This window comes from Perognathus longimembris, chromosome 2, assembly GCF_023159225.1.
Source record: "Perognathus longimembris pacificus isolate PPM17 chromosome 2, ASM2315922v1, whole genome shotgun sequence".
NCBI classification, from domain to species: domain Eukaryota; kingdom Metazoa; phylum Chordata; class Mammalia; order Rodentia; family Heteromyidae; genus Perognathus; species Perognathus longimembris.
Genome location: NC_063162.1, coordinates 8,933,260 through 8,949,416, shown reverse-complemented (window position 1 = coordinate 8,949,416; position 16,157 = coordinate 8,933,260). Strand labels below are relative to the sequence as shown.

Genomic DNA, 16,157 nt, shown 5'->3' with positions numbered 1-16,157 from the left:
CAGAGAACAGCTGCTGTTGGCAGAGTTACATGGAGAATCAAGTGCTAGAAATGGCTCTTGCTAAATATCCCAGGCATTTAGGTAAAACCTAGAAATAGCACACCTCATGAGTAAGGACCATGTTTTGTAGATCAAGGGCTACTCTACACCCACTTTAACAAATCCTCACAACATGTCTTGTCAGGATCAAAGTGAATGAGAAATCCACACAGCGTTCTTCCTGGGTGTGGTGGCGCACGCCTGTGATCCCAGCCACACAGGGGGCACAAACAGGACAGGGTCCGGGCCAGCCTTGGTAAAAACACAGGACTCTATTTTAAAAGCAACAAAAGCAACAAGGACTGGGGCACAGCACAAGTGCCTAGCAAGCTTGAAGACCTCAGCTCAAACACTATTGCTTGGGGCTGAGGATATGGCCTAGTGGCAAGAGTGCTTGCCTCATATACATGAGGCCCTGGGTTCAATTCTCCAGCACCACATATACAGAAAATGGCCAGAAGTGGCGCTGTGGCTCAAGTGGCAGAGTGCTAGCCTTGAGCAAAAAGAAGCCAGGGACAGTGCTCAGGCCCTGAGTCCAAGCCCCGGGACTGGCCAAAAAAAAAAAAAAAAAAAAAAAAGACAAACATTATTGCTAGGAAAACAAATGTGTAAGCAACCTCCTCCCCATCCCCCATAGCCCCTGGAGCCGGCCGGGGCCCGTGCATGAAGAGCTCTGCCCGAAGCTCAGTGCCAGCAACAGCCTCTGAACCTGCAGTCAGCTCGCCTGCAGCTGTACCCCGGCAAGGCAGGCTGTGTGCCCAGATGGCATCCTTTGAGGCTGGCACGGTTGCAGGCGCTGCTATCGGGCGAACCTCACTGCAGGTTCAATGGCACAAGTAATGCCAAGCACTCCAGCGTGACATCACTCGCTGGAGCCCCAAGGAGCCTAGTTGCGGCAGCAGTTCAATGGCCCTGGTTTTTGTGAGACAAAAGTTTTTGGAGGGTGCTCAGAAGAACATGATTTTAAGCTCTGTGATGGTTTCCATGAGTGTGGCTCTGGTATAGTGCCTACCTAGCAACCTAGAAGCCCTGAGTTCAAAGCCCAGCAACACCGAAAGAACAATTAGGCTGCAATTATTAGCTCAGTGGTAGAATGTTTGCCTGGCATGTAAAAAAAAAAGGTCTTGAGTTCAGCCTTCAACATTGCAAAATAAAATTTTAACTTAAAATTCTATTTTACCTCATTATCATAATCTTTCAGTCTCTGTATATCTAAACCTAACCATCATTTTTTTGGGGGGGGGAGGGGGTCAGTGGTGGGGCTTTAACTGAGGGACTGGACATTGCCTTTGAGATTTTCTGTTCAAGACTAGCACTCTACCACTTTGAGCCACAGCTCTACTTCCAGTAGTTAATTAGTCTTGAAGACTTTTCTGCCTGGGCTGGTTCTGACCGTGACCTGTGCCTGTGCCCCTCACATCTCGGTCTCCTGAGTCCATAGGATTACAGGCATGAGCCACCAGCACCCAGCTACCTGTATCTTTTTAACAGTATTTCGCCACAGGAACATATAATAAAGCTTGGCATTTATTTTTATTTTTAATTTTTTTGCCAGTCCTGGGGCTTGGAATCAGGGCCTGAGCACTGTCCCTGGCTTCTTTTTGCTCAAGGCTAGCACTCTGCCACTTTGAGCTACAGCGCCACTTCTGGCCATTTTCTATATATGTGGTGCTGGGGAATTGAACCCAGGGCTTCACGTAGTGGCAAGCGCTCTTGCCACTAGGCCATATTCCCAGCCCCAAGTTTGGCATTTCTTAGTGATGAATATTTTATTAAAATAAAGCCACGTTTTGTAAATAAAGTGGAAAATCGTTTCCAGCTAATATTACCAAGGTAGAAAGATGAGAAACTCGAAAACTTAATTATGGTCTTTTTAATTTAAAAAAAAAACTTAGGAGCCATTTAACACACAGTAAGGTTCAGATAAAGGATATTTCTTTGACCCATGTAGATTCCCCAGGCACTGGAACACAGTAGAAAGTCTGTCTTTCCAATGTAGTAGATCGTGGAGAGTTTAAATCAAGTTCTTGTTGAGGCTGTGTCATACACAAAAGTATTTTTAAATTCTTGAGATAAACAAGTTTAAAAAAGATCAACTAAGTCTTGTTACTTATAAAATCATAGTAAATATATCATTGTAAAGTTAATTTAAACTGGAAACCAGTAACTCACTCCTGAGGATTGTGGTTCACAACTAGCTCAGGCAGAAAAATCTGAGACTCTTATTCTCCAAATATAGCCAGCCAAAACCTGGAAGTAGAAGTGTGGCTCAAGTGAAGTAAGAGTACAGGGCATGAATTCAAATTCCAGTACTAGTGGGTGCACAAACACACAAACACCCTAAGCGCCTAAGATTCTGACTCTACACAACTGACCCAGAACATTGGTCATTCCATGGAGACCTCACCTTCCTACTGAGGTGCCGCCTGAGCCCTGCCTAGTCAGCCCTGACAGCGATCCTTGCTTTCCTTCAACAGTCGACAGTTAGGCTCGGTGTTTCCATAGAAAACACATGAAAAACACAAGGAGCAAATTAATGAGGAGATTTTTGGTTAATCAATTTATTTTGTCATGTTAGTCATTCTTACTATTAAATGCAAAGTAACTTTAAACCATTCCCAGCTATAGCACCAGGCACACTGAGCAAGTGTGAGATGAAAATTCAACTTAACTCTGCAGCCTGTTCTGCTATCAGAAAATCAACACAGGGACAAATAAGATTCCTGTAGTTCCTCCATACCCGTTTGTCTAGTAGGTTTCTAGCTAGGGACTATACTTTTACATGCACATTTTGCTTTCTTCACCTACTGCTTTTGTAAGAGTTTCTTCCATAACTTCTTTTCATCAATGGAAAGGTGGTTAGCAATTGTGTATGTATTTTAAACTAAAGGTTTGGCTCAATGGTAGAACATACGCTTAGCATGTGTGAGAACATGGATTCAATCCCCTGTACCCTCCAAGAAATAGAAAAGGCAAGATTTAATTTTTATCATATTTTTGGTACCAGTCTTGGGCTTGAACTCAGGGTTCTGTCTCTGAGCTTTTGTGCTCAAGGCTAGCACTCTACCACTTGAGACACAGCTCCACTGAATCTCACACTTTCCTACTCAGTTTGGCTTTGAACCACAATCCTCAAATCTCAGCTAACTGGTAGCTACAATTATAAGTGTGAGCCACTGGTGCCCAGTTTATTTAATTTTTGAGCAACTGCTAAGTTATTACAAAGATTATAGTTTTTTTAAACAAAATAGGAATTGAGAAAAGAATTTTGATATTTATAATATTTTACCTCTAACAGGGGTAGGAAACCTTTTTGTGTAAAGGTCATTTAGATTTTTTTTTTTTTTTTTGGCCAGTCCTGGGGCTTGAACTCAGGGCCTACACACAGTCCCTGGCTTCTTTTTACTCAAGGCTAGCACTCTACCACTTGAACCAAAGTGCCACTCCGGCTTTTTCTGTTTATGTGGTGCTGAAGAATCAAACCCAGGGCTTCATGCATGCTAGGCAAGCACTCTACTGCTAACGCAGATTCCCAGCTGCATTTAGATATTTGTAACATTATTATGGCTCTTAAAAAATTATGAATACAGGGGCTGGGGATATAGCCTAGCGGCAAGAGTGCCTGCCTCGGATACACGAGGCCCTAGGTTCGATTCCCCAGCACCACATATACAGAAAACGGCCAGAAGCGGCGCTGTGGCTCAAGTGGCAGAGTGCTAGCCTTGAGCGGGAAGAAGCCAGGGACAGTGCTCAGGCCCTGAGTCCAAGGCCCAGGACTGGCCAAAAAAAAAAAAACAAAAAACAAAAAAAAAATTATGAATACAGGCAGACAGCCTTGGGAAGCTGACCAGAAGCATTACATGTCTGTCCCACTGTACACCAAATGATTTTAAGAAATTCATAAAGCCGGAAGCCTAGACATACCTTATCCTTGCTCTAAAACATTTTTCTTCTTTTTTTTGGTGCTAGTTACCAGCGTTTAGAACTCAGAGTCTCTCACTCTTGCTTAGCTTTTCTGTTAAAGGCTGGCACTTCATCACTTGAGCCATCTCCACTTCTGACTTTTTGCTGGTTAACTGGAGAATAGGAGGCTCTTGGATTTGTCTACCTGGGCTGGCTCAGAACCAAGGTCCTCAGATCTCAGCCTCCAGAGTAGCTAGAGTTACAGTTATGAGCCACCGGCACGCAGGTATAATAATCTTTAAAAGAAGGGCTGGGAATATGGCCTAGTGGTAGAGTGCTTGCCTCACATACATGAAGCCAAGTTCAATTCCCTAGTACTACATATAGAGAAAAAGCCAGAAGTGGCACTGTGGCTTAAAAGCTAGAGTGCTATCCTTGAGCAAAAAGCCAGGGACAGTGCTCAGGCCCTGAGTCTCAAGCGCCAGGACTGACAAAAAAGAAAAAAAAAAAAAAGAAAATAAAGGCAATAAGAAAATCACAGCAAGACTCTTAAACAAAACCAAATGTATACATCATGTAATTTTTTTTTGTGTGTGTGGCCAGTCCTGGGCCTTGAACTCAGGGCCTGAGCACTGTTCCTGGCTTCCTTTTGCTCAAGGCTAGCACTCTGCCACTTGAGCCACAGCGCCACTTCTGGCTGTTTTCTATATATCTGGTGCTGGGGAATCGAACTCAGGGCTTCATGTATACGAGGCAAGCGCTCTTGCCACTGGGCCATATTCCCAGCCCTACATCATATAATTTTTAAAGACTTTACATTGAAGACAAATAAGCTGAAGACCAACCAAAGGAAAAATAAATTCCTTGTTTTGGGAAGAATATATTATTTTAAAAAATGTTTCATATATATTAAAGATACATACCCCACACTCTGCTACATCTCTATATTTTCCAAAATGAAGAACCTATGAACCAAAACAAAGGATAGCATTATTACATCATTATAATTAATACCATACTAAAAAGGAGAAAGTTCCACAGAAAAATCAATACATACGCGTGCTTTTGTGTTCTGGTTAACCGTTTCATAAACTCCCATGTAAAATTCGGGGTCAAACATATCTTGAATCATGCAGCGAAATTTTACAAAACTATTAGGTTTCAAATAATGAAGGGGAACTTCATTCAATGACGGTACCTTTAAAGAAAACAGATAATCGAGTATCCTGTCTATAAAATCTCAAGCACTTGTGCACACATGCAAACAACTCCCCCCACTCTCAGACACAAACCATCAGCATACACACTCAAAAGCTAGGCCTATTAAAAAGTCAAATGCTCTTGATGGCCAATACAATGTAACTGCTGGACAAAAGAACTTTCCTCTGAATAGGTCTATGTGATAAACACATGACTAATGTAAAAGGATGCTCTGTTTTGAATCCTTTTCAATGAACAGAAATGCATTTACTTTGATGAGTTTCTCTTAAATCTCATTCATCATAATTCTTTTAAAATGAAGGTAGTGAAACAAAAGCAATGAATGCTCTTCTAGCCAGTGTTTTGTAGGAAGTAACAGTCAGTTACTGCCACCTAGAGGCAAAAAGTGGAAGCATTTAATTGTATGAACTTGTGAGATCAAAACCTTTTAAAACATGTACTTTGTGAGCTCAAGTACACATTCAACTTTATTTTAAAATCACATGTGGATTACTGCTCTACTGTGAAAAACTGTAGCCAGCCCGACCCTCCTCCTCTAAAACAGCCAAACACATACCCATTTAGGAGCATTATTTTCCTTCAGCTTTTCCTTAAAGTATTCAATAACTTTCTTTTCCCAGTCAGGATTAACTCCATTTTGGGCTGAAAGAGAAATATAGTTTTCAAAGGCAGAGGTACAACATATAATAACAAGACTAGGTCCTGGTAAGTTACTCATTAGCTCACTCAGTTGAAGCAGAACTGGAATTAGCTGTTGTGATAAAGACATACATTTCAGTGTCTGTGGTCCTCATCAGGCACTCAAGATGCTGCCCCACCGAGTGCTAGGACCACAGACTTAGCTGCCAATAGCTGCTGAAGACCAGGCTGGCCTCACAGGGCAGTGAGAGCTTCACATGAGCCCTCCCTTCATCAACTGTCTATGCAGATGACAGACAAACCCAACAGCAACCTTAAAATGAAAAGCAGCTTCGTAAACATAAATAGCATATAGCCTGTAGACAGGAATTCAGGTCCTGCTGGCATCTAGTTTTATCCCAGTGAAAATTTTCATTCACAGAACTATAAAATAATACATCCATTGTCTTAAGTTTGTCGTAATCAGTTATAGCAGAAATAGGAAGGCAACACAGTAACACAGTGATGCTTGGAGAACTGATTCACTTTACTGAAACTGCTGTTTACAGGAGTAGAGTTGTTCGCATTACCCTTTTCAGAGAGTAAGAAAGGAAAAAATAAAGCTAAGGGCAGACAGAAAAAATGGAAAGCACAAACATCAATACAATAATTAATTTTAAAATAGATCAATAGGCAAGCCTACTTGGGAAGAAAATACAAAAAAAAAAGTCAGAAAGAGGGCTGGGAATGTGGCTTAGCTGTAGAGTGTTTGCCTAGCTTGCAAGAAGCCCTGGGTTTGATTCCTCAGCACCACATAAACAGAAAAAGCCAGAAGTGGTGCTGTGGTTCAAGTGGTAGAGTGCTAGCCTTGAGCATAAAAGAAGCTCAGGGACAGTGCTCAGGCTCTGAGTTCAAGCCCCAGGACTGGCAAAAAGAAAATAAAGAAAGAAAATCAGAAACACAAATAAGAGGGGGGAAAAAAGAAAACAAGTATTAAGAGGAAAACTACAGAGAGGGTAAATAACAAAAGGAATGGCAGAAGGGGCAATGCCATGCATAATGGAAATACTGGAAACTTTGTAAACTGTCACAAAGGATGGACCAATACAAATTTGGATGAAGTATACAAATGACTGAAAGAATATATATTGCCCAAAACTCACAGAAGATTGGAAGGCTGCACTCTCATTTTCATCACATTTTTGTCAAAGAACAATGTCTCTAATAGCAATAGGAGAAAGAAAAAGAAACAGTAGCTAATCATCCCTCCCAGTCTCCTGAAGTCCCACAAGAATTTACAAAGTTGCAGGCCAATCTCACAAAAGATAAACATGAAAAATTCTGGGTAAAATACTAGTTAAGCTAGGTATCAGAGTACATGCTTAATATCCAAACTTCTTGAGAATCACTTGATCTCAGGAATGGGGCCAGCCTGGGCAATGCAGTGAGCAAAATAATAAATCAGTAAATAAATTTAAAAGTTAATTGAGTAGTACTGTATTAAAACAACAATAACTATGAATCTCAGCACTGGGAGGGATATTCATGCAAGCGATTGCAAGTTTGAGGCCAGCCTGGGCTACAAAGCAAGACACTGTCTTAAAAATGAAGAAAAAGAGATCGACCAAATAGTACTACCCTTCAAACAACAAAGTAGTCTGTTATCAGGAAATGATAGTGGTTGATGGTGGCAGAACACTATAAAGACACTAAAAACCACTATCATGTACATTTTAAAATGGGGGCTTTGTAAAGATACCAGTGAAAATTTTTCAGTCATGTTGGTTTTCTAAATGTCTTTTCTTTTCTTAAAAAAATATTTATTGCCGAAGTGATGTACAGAGGGGTTAGAGTTTCATATGTCAGGCAGTCAGCACATTTCTTATCACACTTTTTACCTCCTCCCTCTTCATGTTTACTTTTTGGTAGTACTGGGTTTTGAACTCGGGGAATCACACTCACTTGGCAGGCACTCTACCGCTGAGCTTTGCCTCTAGCCCTGGGCATTTTAAAACCGTGACCGAATTACTTTTTCTAATTTTAATTTTTGCAATAACTTAGGTTACGATATAGGCCTGTAGCATAGGGGTCAGCATGTGGAAGACCTTGGATTTGATCCCAAGCATTGCACATGCAAACAAAAAGTCAAAACACTCCATGCACACTTTCCACTGGCTACCCAACCCACCTCCTCTGAGAGCGTTCCCACTGTGAAGTGTGGGCCTCAACAGTCCCGAGTGTCCTATGTAACACTGCCATGGCCATCCAGAGCTGGAGTAGACTCCCAACACCACAGGGGAAACCAGATTTTCTATCCCTAGAGTTTGGGTTTAAGCCAGTGTGGGTTCAAACTAAGAAGTGAACTTGGGAGCTATGAAGTACAGAAACAGAAAGCCAATGTGCAGAGATGAATGGGGCCGAAGAGAGAAAAGTCAAGGAGAGTTGTTTGGATTTCTGCTATCCCTAGTTCCTGGGTCTACTCAGTCCTCCGGAATCCCTGTCTTTGGGATTTATGTTTGTCTACAACAAATTACTTTTATGGGATCAGCCAAAGGCAAGGTGGTAGAAGAGATCAATAGGAGAGACAATAAGGGAGTAAAGACTTACAGTAGTAATAAAAAGCAGATCAACTTCTAGTGGATCTTCCTATTACTTTAAATCCTCTAAAATGCTAGTAATGAAATATCCAATCCTGCCCATATCTACCATGCTACTGTGCTTTTTGTTGTTGTTGTTTAATGTGAGGCAGTCTGGTTAGATTTAACTAAAGAACTTTAATGATCTGATTGAGCCAATACTTTAAAGTGAAAACAGTAAGAGAAATCAGAATTGATATTCTTCTTTCTTCTGTTTCCTTTTCCTGTCCGTGCCTGTACTGGGGCTTGAACTCAGGACAATGTGCTTGGCTTCTTTGCTCAAGGCTGGCACTCTGCCACTTAAACCATTCTTTTTTTTTTTTTGCCAGTCCTGGGCCTTGGACTCAGGGCCTGAGCACTGTCCCTGGCTTCTTCCCGCTCAAGGCTAGCACTCTGCCACTTGAGCCACAGCGCCGCTTCTGGCCGTTTTCTGTACATGTGGTGCTGGGGAATCGAACCTAGGGCCTCGTGTATCCGAGGCAGGCACTCTTGCCGCTAGGCTATATCCCCAGCCCACTTAAACCATTCTTATTCCAGGTGTTTTGCTGTTTAATTGGAGATAAGAATCGCATGGACTTTTCCTGCCCAGCCTGGCCTTGAATAATAGTGATCCTCAGAACTCAGCCTCCTCAGTAGCTAGATTACATACAGAAGTGAGGCACCAGTGCCCAAGTGCATTCCCAATTGTTACAGACAGGATTGGGCTACAGTAGTGAGATCCTAACTTGAACAAAAAGAAAAAGAAAAAAAAGCACCTAAGTGCTAGTGGTGCTTTACTATAATCCTAGCTATCCAGGATGCTGAGATCTGAGAATTACAGTCCAAAGTCAACCTGGGCAGGAAAGTCCATGAAACTCATCTCCAATTAACCAGCAAAAAAGCTGGAAGTAGAGCTGTGCCTAAAGTGCTATAGTACTGGCCTTGAGCACAAGAGCTCAGGGGCAGTGCCCAGGCCAAGTTCAAGCCCCAGGACTGGTGCACTCACACACAGGCATGCGCGTGTGGACACACACACACACACACACACACACACCACTTACTAATTCAAGTTATAGTCAAAAAATAATTTCTTTTTTTAAACTAAGGTCCTTGCCTTAGTTTGAGAGAAGCAATTGGACCTGGATTAGTAATGAATCATAGTAGAGATTAAGCTGCCAATACCACATATAATGAACCCATAATGATCTGAATTATACTCTGAAATCCTTAAACCCTTGAGCCTAATATTCTGTATATAAAATGAGTTAGGAACTAGAAATAAACTATTAAAGATATTTAATAAAAGCTCATAGGGAAAATTTATATATGAACAACTATAATATGGCAGATATAAATCCAAAACAGGTTGGCTTACAAAGATGAAATATGATTCATATAGTGACTGGCCACCTACACAATTTCAAAGTTTCTTATCTGAACAAGAATTAGACTTTACATGGGAAGGTAACTCATACTGTCTGGACCAACATAGGCCCATCAGAACTGCCCTGCTTTAAATTGAGGTTTGTGGCCAGATACTCAATTTACACCACTAATCAGTCTTTCCATTGTTGCTGTTCAATAAATGTCTACTGGGCATTTTCAATGTGCCAGGCGTACTTTGGACAATGAGTATATAGTAGTGAACAATGCAGACACAGTCCCCGAGTTTGCAGAGTCAAAATCTAGCAAAAGAATCCAAGGAACAGGCCATTTCAATGTTTCACATGCTAACTTTCAGGGATGTATAGCAAACAAGTAACATGAAGCAGCCCGCACCTAATCTAAGTTGGTTCCAAGGAAAAGATGTTAACCAGGAAAGTGAACTTAACATTGGAAGAACAGGTAAGCTAAACAGCAGATGCAGAAGACATACAGGTGTGGCTCAAAAATCACAGAACTGAAGGAGGACACAGATGGCCACATAAGAGACTGTAAGAGAAGTCTGAGAACCAAGCAGAGGTGAAACCAACAAGAGTCTCACAGGCCCCTTGAAAAAGGTTTGGATAAGATACTGAGGGCGAATGAGATATGGATGGGGTGTTGTCCTGGAGGAATTGGCCCCAGGGTGGAGAAAGGAACATGCAAGAGAGGGACTAACAAAGACCTGACTTGTGACCCTAGTTTTAGAGATGAAGATCATAGATGGATTCAAGAGTTTTGAGAACCAGTGTTGCCAAGATATAATGTCAGAATTCAGATTCTGAAAGACAATACTACGTAGGTGATTATAAAAAAACAAAAAAACAAAACACCTAGTATCACATACTCAAAGTACTCTAGGTCTATACTGCACACCAGAATGTCCAGATGCTATCAATATTCTACACTTACAACATGGAATACAACTGTCTCTACCCTCCTGCAGCTACTGGGCACTGGAAATGTGGTGACACTGAACATTAAATTTTGTGTTGCTTAAATTTAAATAGCCACAAGTAGCAACTGTATTGGTGTACAGGTCCCCATTTAACCACTAAAAAGCAGAAAGTGGAGCTGTGGCTCAGGTGGTAGAACACCAGCTTTAGCCAAAAAAGCTAATGGACAGCACCTGGGCCCAAAACCAACAACAAAGCCCTCACAAAGTTCCAACCCTCTTAAGCCAATACTGCATTTTAACCTTCACCTGCTATTTTAGGGCTGTTATTCTCAACACTAATTACTGGTCTCAGTACTCATTATCAATGATTAGGATTTAGTGATGGAACACAGGCCCTTTACCAAAGCACCCTATGTAATGGATCTGCTGTCCTTTTCTCCCCCACTGAACCCAGGGCCACCAGCATGTCAGGCAATCATTTGCTCTACCACTAAGCCTTGCTACCAGCCCTTCCTTTCCAAGTATGTACAGAGGGTTTTGTTTTTCAAGTGCCAGTCCTGGGGGCTTGAACCTTCAGGGCCTGGGTGCTGTCTCCGAGCTTCTTTTACTCAAGGCTGACATTCTACAATTGGAGCCACAGCCCCAACCTCTGGCTTTTTGATAGTTTATTGGAGGTGAGTCTGAGTCTCACAGACTTTCCTGCCTGGGCTGGCTTGGAACTACAATCCTCAGACCTCAGCCTCCTGAGAAGCTAGGATTACAGGCACCCACTATTACCACTGGCACCCAGCCACAGTAGGTGTGTCTGTCTGTTCAGAGGTGTGGACTCAGGGCACAGGCGCTGCCTCAAGGCTAGCACACTCCCACTAGAGCCACACCTCCACTCTAGGCTATTTTTGGTAGTTACTGGGAGGTGGGAGTCTCCTACAAGTTCTTGCCCAGGCTTTGAAGTGAGACCTAGATCTCAGCCTCCTGAGTAGCTAAGATTACAGGCGTGAGCTACTGGAACATGGCTCAGAGGGTTTTTTTTTTTAAACATGATTTTACTGTTGTTATTATTAAGGTGTTGTACAGAGGGGTTACCATTTCATTAAGTTAGGTAATGAGCACGCTTCTTTTTTAAACACTGTCACCCCTTCCTTCATATTCCCCCCCCCCCCCCCAGCTTCCCATGCCTGTCCCGGCCAACAAGCTAGAGATTCATTTCAGAGTTTTGTAATCAACAAGGTTGTTAGTGATCATTGGCTATCACCTGGATTTCTAGTCAGCCTGGGAAACCAAATAACTAGTTAGAATTAAGAGGCAAAAACGAAAAGTTGCGGCGGGAACCTAGTTAGTGGCCCATCGATGAGAAATACATTCCTTAACTTTGGTATTGACAGCTGAGGAGTCTAGCTTCTAACTTCCTCGTCCCCCGCCCCCCCCCCAAACCCGGGTATCCCGTAGGATTTGATGGGGGGGTTTCTTTTGGGGGGTGGGGGGACTGGGGGATACAGGGATTGAATTCCCTTACACACTAAACACGCATACCACCACTGAACGACACCCCCCCCCCCGCCCCTCAGGACGAGCTCGGGACAGCCTGCAACCCCAACTCGGGCGCAAGTCAGGTGCGGCGACCTCCCCGTCACGTAATGCCGAGTCCGCCACGCCTCAGGTGCAGAGGCCGGGGGAACGGGGTGGGGATCCGAGGCCCCGCTAGGGAGGGACGGACGGCCCATTCCTCCACGGGCACCCTCCACCGCCCAGCAGCCGCCGCCGCGGTCACCGAGCTGCCCGGGGAAGCGGACGCCTTCCTCCCCCCCCCCCCCCACCTCGGGCTTCGGCGCCCGCGCGCCCAGGTTCTAAAGTCACCCGGACCGAAGTCACTCGGCCCCAGCCCGCACCCCGCGCGCCGCGAGGTGCGCTTCGCCCGGGAAAAGTCAACTTCGGGGCGCAGGGGCGAGCACGCCGCCCCCCCCCCCCCGCCACCAACCCCCGGCACGCCGGAAGTTTGGAAATATCCTGCGGGTTCCCACCGGCCGGGCGGCTTCCCTCCGCCCCGGCTCCGCGGGCCCGCCCCGGGCTCCCGGGTTCCCGGGCTGGGAGAGCGGCGGGGAGCCAGGCCGTCCATCCCCGCGAGCGCGCGCCGCGGCGCCCCGGCCGACGGCGAGCCGGCCCCGGGCGGGCGGGCGGGCGAGCAGGCGGCGGCACCTGCAGCCCGGTGCGGGCGGGCGGGCGGTTGGTCCGCGCGGGAGCCGCCAGGCCGCGGGCCCGCGAGAGCCCGCAGGTGGTCCCGCGTGGGGCGGCCCCGCGGCGCCCGGCGCGCCACTCACCGAAGAAGCCCTGCACGATCCCGAGCGGGTGGCTGAGCCAGTCCTCTCCGCAGGGCATGTCGCCGAGGGGCCGGGGCCGGCCCGCGGGCCTCCGCACAGGCTCGGCCGCTCCTCGTCCGCGCCCTCCCGCGCACGGCGGGCCGAGGGCCGCGGCCTCCTGGGGCCTCCGGGCGCGGCCGCTGCGGCGGCGGCGGACGCCGAGGAAGTGCTGACGACCGCGGGCGCGGCGCTCGGGGCCCCAGCCTCCACTTCGCACAATGGCGGGAAACAGCCGCCGCCGACCGCGCTGCCGGCGACCTGGGTGGAGCTCGAGCAGGAGGGGCGGCGGGAGCGCGCGGCGGCGCGGCCCCGGCGGGGGCGGGGAGCGCGCGGCGCGGCCCCGGCGCAGCAAGGGGCGGGGCTGTGCTCCGGGGGGGCGGGGTGGGGCGGGGTGTCGACGGGACGCCCGCCCTTTTGGAGACCGGCGGTGGCCGGAAAGGGCTGGGGGCCGGGCGGCTGGCGCGGAGCCGAGCCTCGCGGGCCGAGGGCGGCGGGAGCGCGCGGCGCGGCCCCGGCGTGAGGGAGGCGCAGGGGCGCGGCCGCGGCGAGGCGGCGAGGAGAGGCGCGGCCCCGGCGCGGAGGGGGCGGGGCCTCGACGGGGCGCCCGCCATCTTGGAGACGGGCAGGGGAAGGGCCACCCGGAGGCGACGCGAGCTGAGGCGGGCCGGGCCGGGCCGCTGAGGGCGGCTCGTGCTGGCCTGGCGGGCCACCTGTGGCCCCCCGATAGTTCACGTGCGGACCCCACGCCGGGGCCGAGAGGTGCACGCTCAGAGCGGCCGGGGGGGGGGGCGGGAAGCTGCATTTCGCGTCTGCCCCTCCCCCTCCTCGCACGTGCGTGTGTGTGTGTCGCGAGCGCGCGTTCGGGTGTGCGTTTGGGGTTGGGTGTGTTTGGTGTGTATTTGGGTGTGTATGCGTGTGTTTAGGTGTGTGGGTTTGGGGTGTATTTGGGTGTGTATGCGTGCATCCAGGTTTGGGTTTGCGTGTGCTTGGGATGTATTTGGGTCCGTATGCGTGTGTTTAGGTGTGTGTGTTTAGGGTTTGGGTGTGTTTGGTGTGTATTTGGGTGTGTATGTGTGCCTCTAGGTGTTTGGGGTTGGGTGTGTTTGGGGTGTATTTGGGTATGCGTGCGTTTAGGTGTGTGGGTTTTGGGTGTGTTTGGGGTGTATTTGGGTATGTATGTGTGTGTTTAGGTGTGTGCGTTTGGGTGTGTGTGTGGTTTGGGTGTGGATTGTATTTAGGTGTGTATATTTGGGGGTTTGTATGGATGGAAGTTTGGGGGGGTGTGCGTGCACACAGGCGTGGGGGTGTCATTCTGGGGTTTGGAATTCAGTACCTCAGGTGCTGAGCTCTGCTCTCTTACACTTGAGCCATGCCTACAGTTGTTGTTTTCCCTCCCTCCCTCCTTCTCTCCATCTCTCTGTCTCTCTTTGTCTTCCTTCTTCCCTCCCTTCTTTCCTTTCTCCCTCCCTTCCTTCCTTTCTGCATCTTCTCAGTTGCTTTCAGCCCAAGATAATCCGAATACTAAAATGAGGAGTGTGAGGGATGATAATCCTGGTTGACTTCAATATAAAAGAGGTAGTTTAGTGGCTAGGAATGTGGCTTAGAGTGCTTGCCTAGCATGCATGAAACCCTGGATTCAATTCCTCAGCACCACATAAACAGAAAAGGCTGCAAGTGGCGCTGTGGCTCCTGGTACAGTGCTAGCCTTGAGCAAAAAGTAGCCAGGGACAGTGCTCAGGACCTGAATTCAAGCCCCAGAACTGGCAAAAAAAAAAAAAAAAAAAGGATTTTTAAAATTGTTAATCATACTTGGCTCTTTTTAAAAATTGTTATTGTAAAGGTGATTGAGGTACAGAGGGGTTACAGTTAACATAGGTCATACATTAGTACATTTCTTTTTGAGTAGTGTCTATGGCTATATGGCTCTTGTGAGTAGAGAAAACTAAAGTCAAGGACATTACCACCACTCCATTCAGTCATTCATCTAGTGGAGAGGGTTGCCAAGTCCCTGTTTGTTGTTTTTTTAGCCAGTCCTGGGGTTTGAACTCAGGGCCTGAGCACTGTCCCTGGCTTCTTTTGCTCAAGGCTAGCACTCTGCCACTTGAGCCACAGCGCCACTTCTGGCCTTTTCTATATATGTGGTGCTGAGGAATCGAACCCAGGGCTTCATGTATATGAGGGAAGCACTCTACCACTAAGCCATATTCCCAGCCCAAGTCCCTGGTTTTCAATGGGAGGAAACCCCACACTTTAGCTTTGTGCCCAGCAATATGCAAATTGAATATGAGATGAAAATGATCTTAAATCATTAAATTTCAGAATTGCCTTTATCTGAATTGCAGCTCAGTATCAATTCAGCAGTGGCAAGTGGGGGAGAGGAAACTATCTTGTCATTTGGATATGAAATGTCCACAGAGGTTTGTGTGTTGAAGGTTTGGTTCTCCAATGTAAAGTTCAGAGTGGAAATTTGAGTAAGTGATTAGGTAATGAGGCTCCGACCCCTCATCAACAGTTTAATTCGTGGATGGGTTCTTAATTTGATAGCAGTATTGGGATATGGCGGCAACTCAGAAGTGGGACCAGGTTGGAGGAATTGGGTAATAACTAGGGGTATGCCTTTAAGGAAATAGGTTGTGCCTGCCCTCACCCCCCTTCCCATTCACAATGAGTTGGGCAGCTTTCCCTAGCCTGTTTCCCACCATGATGTTCTACCTCATCACAGGCTCAGGGTGAGGGGGCTGAGTCACCAAGAACCAAATAAAACTCCACCTGCAAAAGGACAGGTCTGGCTCTATCAGAACGGCAGGCACAAGAGGGAATGCAATCCCACCTCTCAGAAGCCGAAAGACTGCAAGGTTACCTTTTCTTTTATAAACCCACGTCAGGGGCTGGGGATATGGCCTAGTGGCAAGAGAGCTTGCCTCGTATACATGAGGCCCTGGGTTCCATTCCCCAGCACCAGATATATAGAAAACGGCCAGAAGTGGCACTGTGGCTCAAGTGGCAGAGTGCTGGCCTTGAGCAAAAGGAAGCCAGGGACAGTCCTCAGGCCCTGAGTCCAAGGCCCAGGACTGGCCCAAAAAAACC

At 46.9% G+C, this 16,157-nt stretch overlaps 1 protein-coding gene across 3 annotated transcripts in view; it reads right to left on the bottom strand.

The window, feature by feature from the left end:
- The window catches only part of LOC125345989 (minichromosome maintenance complex binding protein), a 32,868-nt gene extending 19,524 nt beyond the window's left edge, over positions 1-13,344 (bottom strand). The window contains exons 1-5 of one of the 3 annotated variants that reach the window (XM_048338117.1): positions 13,032-13,344; positions 5,720-5,805; positions 5,000-5,140; positions 4,866-4,907; positions 1,974-2,075 (exon numbers count right to left, since the gene is read on the bottom strand). In XM_048338117.1, coding sequence (XP_048194074.1) covers positions 1,974-2,075; positions 4,866-4,907; positions 5,000-5,140; positions 5,720-5,805; positions 13,032-13,089 — 429 coding nt within the window. In that variant the 5' untranslated portion in view covers positions 13,090-13,344. The remainder of the gene's footprint in view (positions 1-1,973; positions 2,076-4,865; positions 4,908-4,999; positions 5,141-5,719; positions 5,806-13,031) is intronic. The other 2 variants (XM_048338116.1, XM_048338114.1) reach the window with 2 other exon arrangements.
- Positions 13,345-16,157: the final 2,813 nt, after the last annotated feature.